Source organism: Hevea brasiliensis, chromosome 3 (assembly GCF_030052815.1).
Source record: "Hevea brasiliensis isolate MT/VB/25A 57/8 chromosome 3, ASM3005281v1, whole genome shotgun sequence".
In the NCBI taxonomy this organism is placed as follows: domain Eukaryota; kingdom Viridiplantae; phylum Streptophyta; class Magnoliopsida; order Malpighiales; family Euphorbiaceae; genus Hevea; species Hevea brasiliensis.
In genome coordinates this window covers 10,744,581-10,765,677 of record NC_079495.1, presented here as the reverse complement: position 1 = coordinate 10,765,677, position 21,097 = coordinate 10,744,581, and the positions used below count along the sequence as shown (strand labels likewise).

At 25.9% G+C, this 21,097-nt stretch overlaps 3 protein-coding genes across 3 annotated transcripts; all 3 read right to left on the bottom strand.

Annotated features, from left to right (window-relative positions):
* Positions 1–4,174: 4,174 nt before the first annotated feature.
* Positions 4,175–4,483, bottom strand: LOC131178304 (putative lipid-transfer protein DIR1). Its single transcript, XM_058143252.1, has one exon. It carries the CDS (start codon positions 4,481–4,483, stop codon positions 4,175–4,177), a length of 309 nt encoding a protein of 102 aa, XP_057999235.1.
* Positions 4,484–5,165: 682 nt separating this feature from the next.
* LOC131178303 (putative lipid-transfer protein DIR1) lies at positions 5,166–5,474 on the bottom strand. The gene has a single exon (XM_058143251.1). It carries the CDS (start codon positions 5,472–5,474, stop codon positions 5,166–5,168), a length of 309 nt encoding a protein of 102 aa, XP_057999234.1.
* Positions 5,475–7,581: 2,107 nt separating this feature from the next.
* Positions 7,582–7,890, bottom strand: LOC131178302 (putative lipid-transfer protein DIR1). The gene has a single exon (XM_058143250.1). It carries the CDS (start codon positions 7,888–7,890, stop codon positions 7,582–7,584), a length of 309 nt encoding a protein of 102 aa, XP_057999233.1.
* Between the last annotated feature and the right edge of the window lie 13,207 nt (positions 7,891–21,097).

Below are 21,097 nucleotides of genomic sequence, written 5' to 3'. Positions count from 1 at the left end.
CATAAATTATCTTTCAAATAAAGAAAACGGTAATATGAATTTAAATATTTAAATTTAATCAATCCTTAAGATGTAGTACAGATTGCTCATAGCATCTTTAAAGCTTAAAAGCATTCAATTTAAATTTATTTGTTAATGAAATTATATTATTAGAATATTTTTATTAAATAGGATGCCTTTAATTGTTTGATTAAACTCCAAAATTATAAATCTTATAACATTCTCGAAAATAGAAATTTTAACTTTCCATTATTCATAAATACATTAATGTTGGCAATAATTTATTTTGTATTAAAACTTTTAAAAAAAGTGGTAATATGGATTTAAATTTAACTTCATGCCTAAGATGTAGTACTAACAACTCATAGCATCTTTAAAACATAAAAACTTTCAATATAAATTTATTTTCCTAATTAAATTATACTATTAGAATATTTTTATTAAATATGAATGCCTTTAATAGTTTGATTAAACTCTAGCATTATAAATCATAAGACATCTTTGAAAACAGAAATTGCAATTTCTTATTTTTCATACCATTTTTATTTTGCCAATGATTGACCTAATATTAAAATTTTGAGAACAAAAACGTTAATTTCATTTTGTAATGCAATAATTGACAGGAGCTTAATTGTTGACCATGACAATTGTTGTCATACAATTAAGAACCATATAACTTCTAATTAAATTGAAGCGTTTGCAAAAAAATAATTTAAATGTCAATTTTCAACATCTTATTCCGTTGCTAACTTTTACTTGAATGCTATGAGTAAAAAATATTCTTTACTTTATTTATGAGGCTTATGTATGCATGTCGAACAAAAAATTTATCATCCCCACATATTTTAGTAATAACATGTTTCTACGCTAAAAATAATTTCTAAAAGAAGTGTGGACATTTAAAGCATTTTTTAACAAAATTTTGTCCTAATTTTTTTTTTTAATTTTCTTGAACCTTGAGAACATCGTATATATGTATGCTTATTTTAATTTTTGTAGTTAATAAGTATCTTAGATTAGTAATTTATCTATGCTTCGCGCATAACTATTTATAATTCTAATCTATATTGCTAATTTTAAATTTATTTTTTAGTTTAATATACGAAAAAAAAAAATTAAACTTGTATATAAGCTTCACGATCGACTATATCGGTCACTGCCAATAGGAGTGGAACTATTCAGGTGACGAGGGGGCTGTGAGCCCCAAAATTTTTTGAAATTAAATTTTCACCCATAAAACTTGATTTATTCTTTTTCGACAAAAAATTTATGTTTGTCCACAAAAATTTAACGAATTATAGCGTTTCGATGGGGCTTATTTCTTCAAGCCAAATAGTACTCACCCCTACTTTTTAGCAATATCCTCTCTAAGTAGAGTTAAAGTTAAAAGGCTATACTTACAAGATATTTTCAAATTACAAGAGAAAAAGGAAAATTTCATACGGTTCTTTTTTCTTCATGTATCAGCTATTTATTCATTTCTTCATTTGCATAGTATTTAGTGCTAATTCAAATTAGTTATCATATGATAAATGAAATGAACTTAATACAATTTACAAGTTCACTACGTATAAAATATATAGTGAAGAGCTAAAATTATTAAGAAAATATAAGATTTTACTTGTATAATTCCAAATATAATTTTTTTGATACATAAAAAAATACACCACATCGATTAAATTTTTATTCATTGGCTTTCATATTTTTAAAATTCCTAATTTTTCAATTTTTTGAAGAAATTAAAATTGAGAAACTTGTATTAGTAACATGGATTTTGCTTCCCACACTTCCTGGAATTTCCATGGCTTTTTAACATCAACTCAAGAGTATATAGCAAATACTTGTATTTGCATAGACAAGGCAAGTCTGCTTGTTGAATAAGGTTGCGATTGCGTGCTCGGAGTAGAAGGTGGATTTCAAAGAATCGCAGAATAACATTGGTTATTGATTCCCTTCATATCTATGTTACAAACGGCTACAACCTTGATTCCTTCCATCGTGGTCATAGTAAGAAACATTGCTACCATCCACAATGCTATAACATTACTTTTAAAGCTAGACATTTTGTGTTGTAATGTTATTTTCTTATTCAAGTGTGCTTGTCTCCTACCCTAAAATTCAATTTATAGTGAATGTCATCAAGAGCAATTTTTATTTTAGGAATTATTTGTTTTTTTTATCTCTAGTATTTAGGCTTGTTAAAGGAATACAATATGTAGTACGTTATGAGATAGTTGACAAGAGCTAAAAATGGTAACATGCATTTAATATTTCGTTAGAGTCTTAGCTTTTAAAAGAAATTCAAGGTTGTTGAGGGATATTATACAGGTTGCATTTACATATATTCCAAAAATCCTCATGTGGACTTATGCTAGAAACAAATCATTGAGTACATTAATTTATATTTTGAAGCATAAATTATCTTTCAAATAAAGAAAACGGTAATATGAATTTAAATATTTAAATTTAATCAATCCTTAAGATGTAGTACATCGCTCATAGCATCTTTAAAACTTAAAAGCATTCAATTTAAAGTTATTTGTTAATGAAATTATATTATTAGAATATTTTTATTAAATAGGGATGCCTTTAATAGTTTGATTAAACTCCAAAATTATAAATCTTATAACATTCTCGAAAATAGAAATTTTAACTTTCCATTATTCATACATACATTAATGTTGGCAATAATTTATTTTGTATTAAAACTTTTAAAAAAAGTGGTAATATGGATTTAAATTTAACTTCATGCCTAAGATGTAGTACTAACAACTCATAGCATCTTTAAAACATAAAAGCTTTCAATTTAAATTTATTTTCCTAATTAAATTATACTATTAGAATATTTTTATTAAATATGAATGCCTTTAATAGTTTGATTAAACTCTAGGATTATAAATCATAAGACATCTTTGAAAATAGAAATTGCAAATTCTTATTTTTCATACCATTTTTATTTTGCCAATGATTGACCTAGTATTAAAATTTTAAGAACAAAAACGTTAATTTCATTTTGTAATGCAATAATTGGCAGGAGCTTAATTGTTGACCATGACAATTGTTGTCATACAATTAACAACCATATAACTTCTAATTAAATTGAAGCGTTTGCAAAAAAATAATTTAAATGTCAATTTTCAACATCTTATTCCGTTGCTAACTTTTACTTGAATGCTATGAGTAAAAAATATTCTTTACTTTATTTATGAGGCTTATGTATGCATGTCGAATAAAAAATTTATCATCCCCACATATTTTAGTAATAACATGTTTCTACGCTAAAAATAATTTCTAAAAGAAGTGTGGACATTTAAAGCATTTTTTAACAAAATTTTGTCCTAATTTTTTTTTTTTTAATTTTCTTGAACCTTGAGAACATCGTATATATGTATGCTTATTTTAATTTTTGTAGTTAATAAGTATCTTGGATTAGTAATTTATCTATACTTCGTGCATAACTATTTATAATTCTAATGTATATTGCTAATTTTAAATTTATTTTTTTGTTTAATATGCGAAAAAGAAAAAATTAAACTTGTATATAAGCTTCACGATCGACTATATCGGTCACTGCCAATAGGAGTGGAACTATTCAGGTGACGAGGGGGCTGTGAGCCCAAAATTTTTTGAAATTAAATTTTCACCCATAAAACTTGATTTATTCTTTTTCGACAAAAAATTTATGTTTGTCCACAAAAATTTAACGAATTATAGCGTTTCGATGCGGCTTATTTCTTCAAGCCAAGTAGTACTCACCCCTACTTTTTAGCAATATCCTCTCTAAGTATAGTTAAAGTTAAAAGGCTATACTTACAAGATATTTTCAAATTACAAGAGAAAAAGGAAAATTTCATACGGTTCTTTTCTCTTCATGTATCAGCTATTTATTCATTTCTTTATTTGCATAGTATTTAGTGCTAATTCAAATTAGTTATCATATGATAAATGAAATGAACTTAATACAATTTACAATTTCACCACATATAAAATATATAGTGAAGAGCTAAAATTATTAAGAAAATATAAGATTTTACTTGCATAATTCCAAATATAATTTTTTTGATACATAAAAAAATACACCACACTGATTAAATTTTTTATTCATTGGCTTTCATATTTTTAAAATTCTGAATTTTTCAATTTTTTTGAAGAAATTAAAATTGAGAAACTTGTATTAGTAACATGGATTTTCCTTCCCACACTTCCCAGGAATTTCCATGGCTTTTTTAACATCAACTCCAAGAGTATATACTAAATACTTGTATTTGCATAGACAAGGCAAGTCTGCTTGTTGAATAAGGTTGCAGCATTGCGTGCTCGGAGTAGAAGGTGGATTTCCAACAACTGCAGAATAACATTGGTTATTGATTCCCTTCATATCTGTGTTACAAACGGCTACAACCTTGATTCCTTCCATCACGGTCATAGTAAGAAACATTGCTACCATCCACAATGCTATAACATTACTTTTAAAGCTAGCCATTTTGTGTTGTAATGTTATTTTCTTATTCACGTGTGCTTGTCTCCTACCCTAAAATTCAATTTATAGTGAATGTCGTCAAGAGTAATTTTTATTTTAGCAATTATTTGTTTTTTTTATCTCTAGTATTTAGGCTTGTTAAAGGAAAACAATATGTAGTACGTTATGAGATAGTTGAGAAGAGCTAAAAATGGTAACATGCATTTAATATTTCGTTAGAGTCTTAGCTTTTAAAAGAAATTCAAGGTTGTTGAGGGATATTATACAGGTTGCATTTACATATATTCCAAAAATCCTCATGTGGACTTATGCTAGAAACAAATCATTGAGTGCATTAATTTATATTTTGAAACATAAATTATCTTTCAAATATATTAAAATGGTAATATGAATTAAATATTTAAATTTAACTGAATCCTTAAGATGTAGTACAGACTGCTCATAGCATCTTTAAAACCTAAAAGTATTCAATTTAAATTTATTTGTTAATGAAATTATATTATTAGAATATTTTTATTAAATAGGGATGCCTTTAATAGTTTGATTAAACTCCAAAATTATAAATCTTATAACATTCTCGAAAAAATACACCACACTGATTAAATTTTTTATTCATTGGCTTTCATATTTTTAAAATTCCTAATTTTTCAATTGTTTTGAAGAAATTAAAATTGAGAAACTTGTATTAGTAACATGGATTTTGCTTCCCACACTTCCCAGGAATTTCCATGGCTTTTTTAACATCAACTCCAAGAGTATATAGCAAATACTTGTATTTGCATAGACAAGGCAAGTCTGCTTGTTGAATAAGGTTGCAGCATTGCGTGCTCGGAGTAGAAGGTGGATTTCCAGCAACTGCAGAATAACATTGGTTATTGATTCCCTTCATATCTGTGTTACAAATGGCTACAACCTTGATTCCTTCCATCGTGGTCATAGTAAGAAACATTGCTACCATCCACAATGCTATAACATTACTTTTAAAGCTAGCCATTTTGTGTTTTAATGTTATTTTCTTATTCAAGTGTGCTTGTCTCCTACCCTAAAATTCAATTTATAGTGAATGTCGTCAAGAGTAATTTTTATTTTAGCAATTATTTGTTTTCTTTATCTCTAGTATTTAGGCTTGTTAAAGGAATACAATATGTAGTACGTTATGAGATAGTTGACAAAAGCTAAAAATGGTAACATGCATTTAATATTTCGTTAGAGTCTTAGCTTTTAAAAGAAATTCAAGGTTGTTGAGGGATATTATACAGGTTGCATTTACATATATTCCAAAAATCCTCATGTGGACTTATGCTAGAAACAAATCATTGAGTACGTTAATTTATATTTTGAAACATAAATTATCTTTCAAATAAAGAAAACGGTAATATGAATTTAAATATTTAAATTTAATCAATCCTTAAGATGTAGTACAATCGCTCATAGCATCTTTAAAACGTAAAGCATTCAATTTAAATTTATTTGTTAATGAAATTATATTATTAGAATATTTTTATTAAATAGGGATGCCTTTAATAGTTTGATTAAACTCCAAAATTATAAATCTTATAACATTCTCGAAAATAGAAATTTTAACTTTCCATTATTCATAAATACATTAATGTTGGCAATAATTTATTTTGTATTAAAACTTTTAAAAAAAGTGGTAATATGGATTTAAATTTAACTTCATGCCTAAGATGTAGTACTAACAACTCATAGCATCTTTAAAACATAAAAGCTTTCAATTTAAATTTATTTTCCTAATTAAATTATACTATTAGAATATTTTTATTAAATATGAATGCCTTTAATAGTTTGATTAAACTCTAGAATTATAAATCATAAGACATCTTTGAAAATAGAAATTGCAAATTCTTATTTTTCATACCATTTTTGTTTTGCCAATGATTGACCTAATATTAAAATTTTAAGAACAAAAACGTTAATTTCATTTTGTAATGCAATAATTGGCAGGAGCTTAATTGTTGACCATGACAATTGTTGTCATACAATTAACAACCATATAACTTCTAATTAAATTGAAGCGTTTGCAAAAAAATAATTTAAATGTCAATTTTCAACATCTTATTCCGTTGCTAACTTTTACTTGAATGCTATGAGTAAAAAATATTCTTTACATTATTTATGAGGCTTATGTATGCATGTCGAACAAAAAATTTATCATCCCCACATATTTTAGTAATAACATGTTTCTACGCTAAAAATAATTTCTAAAAGAAGTGTGGACATTTAAAGCATTTTTTAACAAAATTTTGTCCTAATTTTTTTTTTAATTTTCTTGAACCTTGAGAACATCGTATATATGTATGCTTATTTTAATTTTTGTAGTTAATAAGTATCTTGGATTAGTAATTTATCTATACTTCGCGCATAACTATTTATAATTCTAATGTATATTGCTAATTTTAAATTTATTTTTTTGTTTAATATACGAAAAAAAAATTAAACTTGTATATAAGCTTCACGATCGACTATATCGGTCACTGCCAATAGGAGTGGAACTATTCAGGTGACGAGGGGACTGTGAGCCCCAAAATTTTTTGAAATTAAATATTCACCCATAAAACTTGATTTATTCTTTTTAGACAAAATATTTATTTTTGTCCACAAAAATTTAACGAATTATAGCGTTTCGATGTGGCTTATTTCTTCAAGCCAAATAGTACTCACCCCTACTTTTTAGCAATATCCTCTCTAAGTGTAGTTAAAGTTAAAAGGCTATACTTACAAGATATTTTCAAATTACAAAGAGAAAAAAGAAAATTTCATACGGTTCTTTTCTCTTCATGTATCAGCTATTTATTCATTTCTTTATTTGCATAGTATTTAGTGCTAATTCAAATTAGTTATCATATGATAAATGAAATGAACATAATACAATTTACAAGTTCACCACATATAAAATATATAGTGAAGAGCTAAAATTATTAAGAAAATATAAGATTTTACTTGTATAATTCCAAATATAATTTTTTTGATACATAAAAAAATACACCACACTGATTAAATTTTTTATTCATTGGCTTTCATATTTTTAAAATTCCTAATTTTTCAATTGTTTTGAAGAAATTAAAATTGAGAAACTTGTATTAGTAACATGGATTTTGCTTCCCACACTTCCCAGGAATTTCCATGGCTTTTTTAACATCAACTCCAAGAGTATATAGCAAATACTTGTATTTGCATAGACAAGGCAAGTCTACTTGTTGAATAAGGTTGCAGCATTGCGTGCTAGGAGTAGAAGTTGGATTTCCATCAACTGCAGAATAACATTGGTTATTGATTCCCTTCATATCTGTGTTACAAACGGCTACAACCTTGATTCCTTCCATCGTGGTCATAGTAAGAAACATTGCTACCATCCACAATGCTATAACATTACTTTTAAAGCTAGCCATTTTGTGTTGTAATGTTATTTTCTTATTCAAGGGTTCTTGTCTCCTACCCTAAAATTCAATTTATAGTGAATGTCGTCAAGAGTAATTTTTATTTTAGCAATTATTTGTTTTCTTTATCTCTAGTATTTAGGCTTGTTAAAGGAATACAATATGTAGTATGTTATGAGATAGTTGACAAGAGCTAAAAATGGTAACATGCATTTAATATTTCGTTAGAGTCTTAGCTTTTAAAAGAAATTCAAGGTTGTTGAGGGATATTATACAGGTTGCATTTACATATATTCCAAAAATCCTCATGTGGACTTATGCTAGAAACAAATCATTGAGTACATTAATTTTTATTTTGAAACATAAATTATCTTTCAAATAAAGAAAACGATAATATGAATTTAAATATTTACATTTAACTGAATCCTTAAGATGTAGTACAGATCGCTCATAGAATCTTTAAAACTTAAATGCATTCAATTTAAATTTATTTGTTAATGAAATTATATTATTAGAATATTTTTATTAAATAGGGATGCCTTTAATAGTTTGATTAAACTCCAAAATTATAAATCTTATAACATTCTCGAAAATAGAAATTTTAACTTTCCATTATTCATAAATACATTAATGTTGGCAATAATTTATTTTGTATTAAAACTTTTAAAAAAAGTGGTAATATGGATTTAAATTTAACTTCATGCCTAAGATGTAGTACTAACAACTCATAGCATCTTTAAAACATAAAAACTTTCAATTTAAATTTATTTTCCTAATTAAATTATACTATTAGAATATTTTTATTAAATATGAATGCCTTTAATAGTTTGATTAAACTCTAGGATTATAAATCATAAGACATCTTTGAAAATAGAAATTGCAAATTCTTATTTTTCATACCATTTTTATTTTGCCAATGATTGACCTAATATTAAAATTTTAAGAACAAAAACGTTAATTTCATTTTGTAATGCAATAATTGGCAGGAGCTTAATTGTTGACCATGACAATTGTTGTCATACAATTAACAACCATATAACTTCTAATTAAATTGAAGCGTTTGCAAAAAAATAATTTAAATGTCAATTTTCAACATCTTATTCCGTTGCTAACTTTTACTTGAATGCTATGAGTAAAAAATATTCTTTACTTTATTTATGAGGCTTATGTATGCATGTCGAATAAAAAATTTATCATCCCCACATATTTTAGTAATAACATGTTTCTACGCTAAAAATAATTTCTAAAAGAAGTGTGGACATTTAAAGCATTTTTTAACAAAATTTTGTCCTAATTTTTTTTTTTAATTTTCTTGAACCTTGAGAACATCGTATATATGTATGCTTATTTTAATTTTTGTAGTTAATAAGTATCTTGGATTAGTAATTTATCTATACTTCGCGCATAACTATTTATAATTCTAATGTATATTGCTAATTTTAAATTTATTTTTTTGTTTAATATGCGAAAAAAAAAAAAAATTAAACTTGTATATAAGCTTCACGATCGACTATATCGGTCACTGCCAATAGGAGTGGAACTATTCAGGTGACGAGGGGGCTGTGAGCCCCAAAATTTTTTGAAATTAAATTTTCACCCATAAAACTTGATTTATTCTTTTTCGACAAAAAATTTATGTTTGTCCACAAAAATTTAACGAATTATAGCGTTTCGATGCGGCTTATTTCTTCAAGCCAAGTAGTACTCACCCCTACTTTTTAGCAATATCCTCTCTAAGTATAGTTAAAGTTAAAAGGCTATACTTACAAGATATTTTCAAATTACAAGAGAAAAAGGAAAATTTCATACGGTTCTTTTCTCTTCATGTATCAGCTATTTATTCATTTCTTTATTTGCATAGTATTTAGTGCTAATTCAAATTAGTTATCATATGATAAATGAAATGAACTTAATACAATTTACAATTTCACCACATATAAAATATATAGTGAAGAGCTAAAATTATTAAGAAAATATAAGATTTTACTTGTATAATTCCAAATATAATTTTTTTGATACATAAAAAAATACACCACACTGATTAAATTTTTTATTCATTGGCTTTCATATTTTTAAAATTCCTAATTTTTCAATTTTTGAAGAAATTAAAATTGAGAAACTTGTATTAGTAACATGGATTTTGCTTCCCACACTTCCCAGAATTTCCATGGCTTTTTAACATCAACTCAAGAGTATATAGCAAATACTTGTATTTGCATAGACAAGGCAAGTCCGCTTGTTGAATAAGGTTGCGACATTGCGTGCTCGGAGTTGAAGGTGGATTTCAAAGAATCGCAGAATAACATTGGTTATTGATTCCCTTCATATCTGTGTTACAAACGGCTACAACCTTGATTCCTTCCATCGTGGTCATAGTAAGAAACATTGCTACCATCCACAATGCTATAACATTACTTTTAAAGCTAGCCATTTTGTGTTGTAATGTTATTTTCTTATTCAAGTGTGCTTGTCTCCTACCCTAAAATTCAATTTATAGTGAATGTCAAGAGTAATTTTTATTTTAGCAATTATTTGTTTTTTTTATCTCTAGTATTTAGGCTTGTTAAAGGAATACAATATGTAGTACGTTATGAGATAGTTGACAAGAGCTAAAAAAGGTAACATGCATTTAATATTTCGTTAGAGTCTTAGCTTTTAAAAGAAATTCAAGGTTGTTGAGGGATATTATACAGGTTGCATTTACATATATTCCAAAAATCCTCATGTGGACTTATGCTAGAAACAAATCATTGAGTACATTAATTTTTATTTTGAAACATAAATTATCTTTCAAATAAAGAAAACGGTAATATGAATTTAAATATTTAAATTTAACTGAATCCTTAAGATGTAGTACAGACTGCTCATAGCATCTTTAAAGCTTAAAAGCATTCAATTTAAATTTATTTGTTAATGAAATTATATTATTAGAATATTTTTATTAAATAGGGATGCCTTTAATAGTTTGATTAAACTCCAAAATTATAAATCTTATAACATTCTCGAAAATAGAAATTTTAACTTTCCATTATTCATAAATACATTAATGTTGGCAATAATTTATTTTGTATTAAAACTTTTAAAAAAAGTGGTAATATGGATTTAAATTTAACTTCATGCCTAAGATGTAGTACTAACAACTCATAGCATCTTTAAAACATAAAAACTTTCAATTTAAATTTATTTTCCTAATTAAATTATACTATTAGAATATTTTTATTAAATATGAATGCCTTTAATAGTTTGATTAAACTCTAGAATTATAAATCATAAGACATCTTTGAAAACAGAAATTGCAAATTCTTATTTTTCATACCATTTTTATTTTGCCAATGATTGACCTAATATTAAAATTTTGAGAACAAAAACGTTAATTTCATTTTGTAATGCAATAATTGACAGGAGCTTAATTGTTGACCATGACAATTGTTGTCATACAATTAAGAACCATATAACTTCTAATTAAATTGAAGCGTTTGCAAAAAAATAATTTAAATGTCAATTTTCAACATCTTATTCCGTTGCTAACTTTTACTTGAATGCTATGAGTAAAAAATATTCTTTACTTTATTTATGAGGCTTATGTATGCATGTCGAACAAAAAATTTATCATCCCCACATATTTTAGTAATAACATGTTTCTACGCTAAAAATAATTTCTAAAAGAAGTGTGGACATTTAAAGCATTTTTTAACAAAATTTTGTCCTAATTTTTTTTTTTAATTTTCTTGAACCTTGAGAACATCGTATATATGTATGCTTATTTTAATTTTTGTAGTTAATAAGTATCTTGGATTAGTAATTTATCTATGCTTCGCGCATAACTATTTATAATTCTAATGTATATTGCTAATTTTAAATTTATTTTTTAGTTTAATATACGAAAAAAAAAATTAAACTTGTATATAAGCTTCACGATCGACTATATCGGTCACTGCCAATAGGAGTGGAACTATTCAGGTGACGAGGGGGCTGTGAGCCCCAAAATTTTTTGAAATTAAATTTTCACCCATAAAACTTGATTTATTCTTTTTCGACAAAAAATTTATGTTTGTCCACAAAAATTTAACGAATTATAGCGTTTCGATGCGGCTTATTTCTTCAAGCCAAATAGTACTCACCCCTACTTTTTAGCAATATCCTCTCTAAGTAGAGTTAAAGTTAAAAGGCTATACTTACAAGATATTTTCAAATTACAAGAGAAAAAGGAAAATTTCATACGGTTCTTTTTTCTTCATGTATCAGCTATTTATTCATTTCTTTATTTGCATAGTATTTAGTGCTAATTCAAATTAGTTATCATATGATAAATGAAATGAACTTAATACAATTTACAAGTTCACCACATATAAAATATATAGTGAAGAGCTAAAATTATTAAGAAAATATAAGATTTTACTTGTATAATTCCAAATATAATTTTTTTGATACATAAAAAAATACACCACACTGATTAAATTTTTTATTCATTGGCTTTCATATTTTTAAAATTCCTAATTTTTCAATTTTTTTGAAGAAATTAAAATTGAGAAACTTGTATTAGTAACATGGATTTTGCTTCCCACACTTCCCAGGAATTTCCATGGCTTTTTTAACATCAACTCCAAGAGTATATAGCAAATACTTGTATTTGCATAGACAAGGCAAGTCTGCTTGTTGAATAAGGTTGCAGCATTGCGTGCTCGGAGTAGAAGGTGGATTTCCAGCAACTGCAGAATAACATTGGTTATTGATTCCCTTCATATCTATGTTACAAACGGCTACAACCTTGATTCCTTCCATCGTGGTCATAGTAAGAAACATTGCTACCATCCACAATGCTATAACATTACTTTTAAAGCTAGCCATTTTGTGTTGTAATGTTATTTTCTTATTCAAGTGTGCTTGTCTCCTACCCTAAAATTCAATTTATAGTGAATGTCGTCAAGAGCAATTTTTATTTTAGCAATTATTTGTTTTTTTTATCTCTAGTATTTAGGCTTGTTAAAGGAATACAATATGTAGTACGTTATGAGATAGTTGACAAGAGCTAAAAATGGTAACATGCATTTAATATTTCGTTAGAGTCTTAGCTTTTAAAAGAAATTCAAGGTTGTTGAGGGATATTATACAGGTTGCATTTACATATATTCCAAAAATCCTCATGTGGACTTATGCTAGAAACAAATCATTGAGTACATTAATTTATATTTTGAAGCATAAATTATCTTTCAAATAAAGAAAACGGTAATATGAATTTAAATATTTAAATTTAACTGAATCGTTAAGATGTAGTACAGACTGCTCATAGCATCTTTAAAACTTAAAAGCATTCAATTTAAATTTATTTGTTAATGAAATTATATTATTAGAATATTTTTATTAAATAGGGATGCCTTTAATAGTTTGATTAAACTCCAAAATTATAAATCTTATAACATTCTCGAAAATAGAAATTTTAACTTTCCATTATTCATACATACATTAATGTTGGCAATAATTTATTTTGTATTAAAACTTTTAAAAAAAGTGGTAATATGGATTTAAATTTAACTTCATGCCTAAGATGTAGTACTAACAACTCATAGCATCTTTAAAACATAAAAGCTTTCAATTTAAATTTATTTTCCTAATTAAATTATACTATTAGAATATTTTTATTAAATATGAATGCCTTTAATAGTTTGATTAAACTCTAGGATTATAAATCATAAGACATCTTTGAAAATAGAAATTGCAAATTCTTATTTTTCATACCATTTTTATTTTGCCAATGATTGACCTAATATTAAAATTTTAAGAACAAAAACGTTAATTTCATTTTGTAATGCAATAATTGGCAAGAGCTTAATTGTTGACCATGACAATTGTTGTCATACAATTAAGAACCATATAACTTCTAATTAAATTGAAGCGTTTGCAAAAAAATAATTTAAATGTCAATTTTCAACATTTTATTCCGTTGCTAACTTTTACTTGAATGCTATGAGTAAAAAATATTCTTTACTTTATTTATGAGGCTTATGTATGCATGTCGAACAAAAAATTTATCATCCCCACATATTTTAGTAATAACATGTTTCTACGCTAAAAATAATTTCTAAAAGAAGTGTGGACATTTAAAGCATTTTTTAACAAAATTTTGTCCTAATTTTTTTTTTATTTTCTTGAACCTTGAGAACATCGTATATATGTATGCTTATTTTAATTTTTGTAGTTAATAAGTATCTTGGATTAGTAATTTATCTATACTTCGCGCATAACTATTTATAATTCTAATGTATATTGCTAATTTTAAATTTATATTTTTGTTTAATATACGAAAAAAAAAAAATTAAACTTGTATATAAGCTTCACGATCGACTATATCGGTCACTGCCAATAGGAGTGGAACTATTCAGGTGACGAGGGGGCTGTGAGCCCCAAAATTTTTTGAAATTAAATTTTCACCCATAAAACTTGATTTATTCTTTTTCGACAAAAAATTTATGTTTGTCCACAAAAATTTAACGAATTATAGCGTTTGATGCGGCTTATTTCTTCAAGCCAAATAGTACTCACCCCTACTTTTTAGCAATATCCTCTCAAGTATAGTTAAAGTTAAAAGGCTATACTTACAAGATATTTTCAAATTACAAGAGAAAAGGAAAATTTCATACGGTTCTTTTTCTTCATGTATCACTATTTATTCATTTCTTTATTTGCATAGTATTTAGTGCTAATTCAAATTAGTTATCATATGATAAATGAAATGAACTTAATACAATTTACAAGTTCACTACGTATAAAATATATAGTGAAGAGCTAAAATTATTAAGAAAATATAAGATTTTACTTGTATAATTCCAAATATAATTTTTTTGATACATAAAAAAAATACACCACACTGATTAAATTTTTTATTCATTGGCTTTCATATTTTTAAAATTCCTAATTTTTCAATTTTTTGAAGAAATTAAAATTGAGAAACTTGTATTAGTAACATGGATTTTGCTTCCCACACTTCCCAGAATTTCCATGGCTTTTTAACATCAACTCCAAGAGTATATAGCAAATACTTGTATTTGCATAGACAAAACAAGTCTGCTTGTTGAATAAGGTTGCGACATTGCGTGCTCGGAGTAGAAGGTGGATTTCCAGCAACTGCAGAATAACATTGGTTATTGATTCCCTTCATATCTGTGTTACAAACGGCTACAACCTTGATTCCTTCCATCGTGGTCATAGTAAGAAACATTGCTACCATCCACAATGCTATAACATTACTTTTAAAGCTAGCCATTTTGTGTTGTAATGTTATTTTCTTATTCAAGTGTGCTTGTCTCCTACCCTAAAATTCAATTTATAGTGAATGTCGTCAAGAGTAATTTTTATTTTAGCAATTATTTGTTTTTTTTATCTCTAGTATTTAGGCTTGTTAAAGGAATACAATATGTAGTACGTTATGAGATAGTTGACAAGAGCTAAAAATGGTAACATGCATTTAATATTTCGTTAGAGTCTTAGCTTTTAAAAGAAATTCAAAGTTGTTGAGGGATATTATACAGGTTGCATTTACATATATTCCAAAAATCCTCATGTGGACTTATGCTAGAAACAAATCATTGAGTACATTAATTTATATTTTGAAACATAAATTATCTTTCAAATAAAGAAAACGGTAATATGAATTTAAATATTTAAATTTAACTGAATCCTTAAGATGTAGTACAGACTGCTCATAGCATCTTTAAAGCTTAAAAGCATTCAATTTAAATTTATTTGTTAATGAAATTATATTATTAGAATATTTTTATTAAATAGGGATGCCTTTAATAGTTTGATTAAACTCCAAAATTATAAATCTTATAACATTCTCGAAAATAGAAATTTTAACTTTCCATTATTCATAAATACATTAATGTTGGCAATAATTTATTTTGTATTAAAACTTTTAAAAAAAGTGGTAATATGGATTTAAATTTAACTTCATGCCTAAGATGTAGTACTAACAACTCATAGCATCTTTAAAACATAAAAACTTTCAATTTAAATTTATTTTCCTAATTAAATTATACTATTAGAATATTTTTATTAAATATGAATGCCTTTAATAGTTTGATTAAACTCTAGAATTATAAATCATAAGACATCTTTGAAAACAGAAATTGCAAATTCTTATTTTTCATACCATTTTTATTTTGCCAATGATTGACCTAATATTAAAATTTTGAGAACAAAAACGTTAATTTCATTTTGTAATGCAATAATTGACAGGAGCTTAATTGTTGACCATGACAATTGTTGTCATACAATTAAGAACCATATAACTTCTAATTAAATTGAAGCGTTTGCAAAAAAATAATTTAAATGTCAATTTTCAACATCTTATTCCGTTGCTAACTTTTACTTGAATGCTATGAGTAAAAAATATTCTTTACTTTATTTATGAGGCTTATGTATGCATGTCGAACAAAAAATTTATCATCCCCACATATTTTAGTAATAACATGTTTCTATGCTAAAAATAATTTCTAAAAGAAGTGTGGACATTTAAAGCATTTTTAACAAAATTTTGTCCTAATTTTTTTTTTATTTTCTTGAACCTTGAGAACATCGTATATATGTATGCTTATTTTAATTTTTGTAGTTAATAAGTATCTTGGATTAGTAATTTATCTATACTTCGCGCATAACTATTTATAATTCTAATGTATATTGCTAATTTTAAATTTATTTTTAGTTTAATATCTGAAAAAAAAATTAAACTTGTATATAAGCTTCACGATCGACTATATCGGTCCTTGCCAATAGGAGTGGAACTATTCAAGTGACGAGGGCTGTGAGCCCCAAAATTTTTGAAATTAAATTTTCACCCATAAAACATGATTTATTCTTTTCGACAAAAAATTTATGTTTGTCCACAAAAATTTAACGAATTATAGCGTTTCGATGCGGCTTATTTCTTCAAGCCAAATAGTACTCACCCCTACTTTTTAGCAATATCCTCTCGAAGTATAGTTAAAGTTAAAACGCTATACTCACAAGATATTTTCAAATTACAAGAGAAAAAGGAAAATTTCATACGGTTCTTTTTCTTCATGTATCAGCTATTTATTCATTTCTTTATTTGCATAGTATTTAGTGCTAATTCAAATTAGTTATCATATGATAAATGAAATCAACTTAATACAATTTACCAGTTCACCACATATAAAATATATAGTGAAGAGCTAAAATTATTAAGAAAATATAAGATTTTTCTTGTATAATTCCAAATATAATTTTTTTTATACATAAAAAAATACACCACACTGATTAAATTTTTCATTCATTGGCTTTCATATTTTTAAAATTCCTAATTTTTCAATTTTTTTGAAGAAATTAAAATTGAGAAACTTGTATTAGTAACATGGATTTTGCTTCCCACACCTCCCGAGAATTTCCATGGCTTTTTAACATCAACTCCAAGAGTATATAGCAAATACTTGTATTTGCATAGACAAAACAAGTATGCTTGTTGAATAAGGTTGCAGCATTGCGTGCTCGGAGTAGAAGGTGGATTTCCAGCAACTGCAGAATAACATTGGTTATTGATTCCCTTCATATCTATGTTACAAACGGCTACAACCTTGATTCCTTCCATCGTGGTCATAGTAAGAAACATTGCTACCATCCACAATGCTATAACATTACTTTTAAAGCTAGCCATTTTGTGTTGTAATGTTATTTTCTTATTCAAGTGTGCTTGTCTCCTACCCTAAAATTCAATTTATAGTGAATGTCGTCAAGAGCAATTTTTATTTTAGCAATTATTTGTTTTTTTTATCTCTAGTATTTAGGCTTGTTAAAGGAATACAATATGTAGTACGTTATGAGATAGTTGACAAGAGCTAAAAATGGTAACATGCATTTAATATTTCGTTAGAGTCTTAGCTTTTAAAAGAAATTCAAGGTTGTTGAGGGATATTATACAGGTTGCATTTACATATATTCCAAAAATCCTCATGTGGACTTATGCTAGAAACAAATCATTGAGTACATTAATTTATATTTTGAAGCATAAATTATCTTTCAAATAAAGAAAACGGTAATATGAATTTAAATATTTAAATTTAACTGAATCGTTAAGATGTAGTACAGATTGCTCATAGCATCTTTAAAACTTAAAAGCATTCAATTTAAATTTATTTGTTAATGAAATTATATTATTAGAATATTTTTATTAAATAGGGATGCCTTTAATAGTTTGATTAAACTCCAAAATTATAAATCTTATAACATTCTCGAAAATAGAAATTTTAACTTTCCATTATTCATAAATACATTAATGTTGGCACTACTTTATTTTGTATTAAAACTTTTAAAAAAAGTGGTAATGTGGATTTAAATTTAACTTCATGCCTAAGATGTAGTACTAACAACTCATAGCATCTTTAAAACATAAAAACTTTCAATTTAAATTTATTTTCCTAATTAAATTATACTATTAGAATATTTTTATTAAATATGAATGCCTTTAATAGTTTGATTAAACTCTAGAATTACAAATCATAAGACATCTTTGAAAATAGAAATCGCAAATTCTTATTTTTCATACCATTTTATTTTGCCAATGATTGACCTAATATTAAAATTTTAAGAACAAAACGTTAATTTCATTTTGTAATGCAATAATTGGCAAGAGCTTAATTGTTGACCATGACAATTGTTGTCATACAATTAAGAACCATATAACTTCTAATTAAATTGAAGCGTTTGCAAAAATAATTTAAATGTCAATTTTCAACATTTTATTCCGTTGCTAACTTTTACTTGAATGCTATGAGTAAAAAATATTCTTTACTTTATTTATGAGGCTTATGTATGCATGTCGAACAAAAAATTTATCATCCCCACATATTTTAGTAATAACATGTTTCTACGCTAAAAATAATTTCTAAAGAAGTGTGGACATTTAAAGCATTTTTAACAAAATTTTGTCCTAATTTTTATTTTTAATTTTCTTGAACCTTGAGAACATCGTATATATGTATGCTTATTTTAATTTTTGTAGTTAATAAGTATCTTGGATTAGTAATTTATCTATACTTCGCGCATAACTATTTATAATTCTAATGTATATTGCTAATTTTAAATTTATTCTTTTGTTTAATATCTGAAAAAAAATTAAACTTGTATATAAGCTTCACGATCGACTATATCGGTCCTTTGCCAATAGGAGTGGAACTATTCAGTGACGAGGGCTGTGAGCCCCAAAATTTTTTGAAATTAAATTTTCACCCATAAAACTTGATTTATTCTTTTTCGACAAAAAATTTATGTTTGTCCACAAAAGTTTAACAAATTATAGCGTTTCGATGCGGCTTATTTCTTCAAGCCAAATAGTACTCACCCCTACTTTTTAGCAATATCCTCTCGAAGTATAGTTAAAGTTAAAAGGCTATACTCACAAGATATTTTCAAATTACAAGAGAAAAGGAAAATTTCATACGGTTCTTTTTTCTTCATGTATCAGCTATTTATTCATTTCTTTATTTGCATAGTATTTAGTGCTAATTCAAATTAGTTATCATATGATAAATGAAATGAACTTAATACAATTTACAAGTTCACCACGTGTAAAATATATAGTGAAGAGCTAAAATTATTAAGAAAATATAAGATTTTACTTGTATAATTCCAAATATAATTTTTTTGATACATAAAAAAATACACCACACTGATTAAATTTTTTATTCATTGGCTTTCATATTTTTAAAATTCCTAATTTTTCAATTTTTTTGAAGAAATTAAAATTGAGAAACTTGTATTAGTAACATGGATTTTGCTTCCCACACTTCCCAGGAATTTCCATGGCTTTTTTAACATCAACTCCAAGAGTATATAGCAAATACTTGTATTTGCATAGACAAAACAAAGTCTGCTTGTTGAATAAGGTTGCGACATTGCGTGCTCGGAGTAGAAGGTGGATTTCAAAGCTGCAGAATAACATTGGTTATTGATTCCCTTCATATCTGTGTTACAAACGGCTACAACCTTGATTCCTTCCATCGTGGTCATAGTAAGAAACATTGCTACCATCCACAATGCTATAACATTACTTTTAAAGCTAGCCATTTTGTGTTGTAATGTTATTTTCTTATTCAAGTGTGCTTGTCTCCTACCCTAAAATTCAATTTATAGTGAATGTCGTCAAGAGTAATTCTTATTTTAGCAATTATTTGTTTTTTTTATCTCTAGTATTTAGGCTTGTTAAAGGAATACAATATGTAGTACGTTATGAGATAGTTGACAAGAGCTAAAAATGGTAACATGCATTTAATATTTCGTTAGAGTGTTAGCTTTTAAAAGAAATTCAAGGTTGTTGAGGGATATTATACAGGTTGCATTTACATATATTCCAAAAATCCTCATGTGGACTTATGCTAGAAACAAATCATTGAGTACATTAATTTATATTTTGAAACATAAATTATCTTTCAAATAAAGAAAGAAAACGGTAATATGAATTTAAATATTTAAATTTAACTGAATCCTTAAGATGTAGTACAGACTGCTCATAGCATCTTTAAAGCTTAAAAGCATTCAATTTAAATTTATTTGTTAATGAAATTATATTATTAGAATATTTTTATTAAATAGGGATGCCTTTAATAGTTTGATTAAACTCCAAAATTATAAATCTTATAACATTCTCGAAAATAGAAATTTTAACTTTCCATTATTCATAAATACATTAATGTTGGCAATAATTTATTTTGTATTAAAACTTTTAAAAAAAGTGGTAATATGGATTTAAATTTAACTTCATGCCTAAGATGTAGTACTAACAACTCATAGCATCTTTAAAACATAAAAACTTTCAATTTAAATTTATTTTCCTAATTAAATTATACTATTAGAATATTTTTATTAAATATGAATGCCTTTAATAGTTTGATTAAACTCTAGAATTATAAATCATAAGACATCTTTGAAAACAGAAATTGCAAATTCTTATTTTTCATACCATTTTTATTTTGCCAATGATTGACCTAATATTAAAATTTTGAGAACAAAAACGTTAATTTCATTTTGTAATGCAATAATTGACAGGAGCTTAACTGTTGACCATGACAATTGTTATCATACAATTAACAACCATATAACTTCTAATTAAATTGAAGCGTTTGCCAAAAAATAATTTAAATGTCAATTTTCAACATCTTATTCCGTTGCTAACTTTTACTTGAATGCTATGAGTAAAAAATATTCTTTA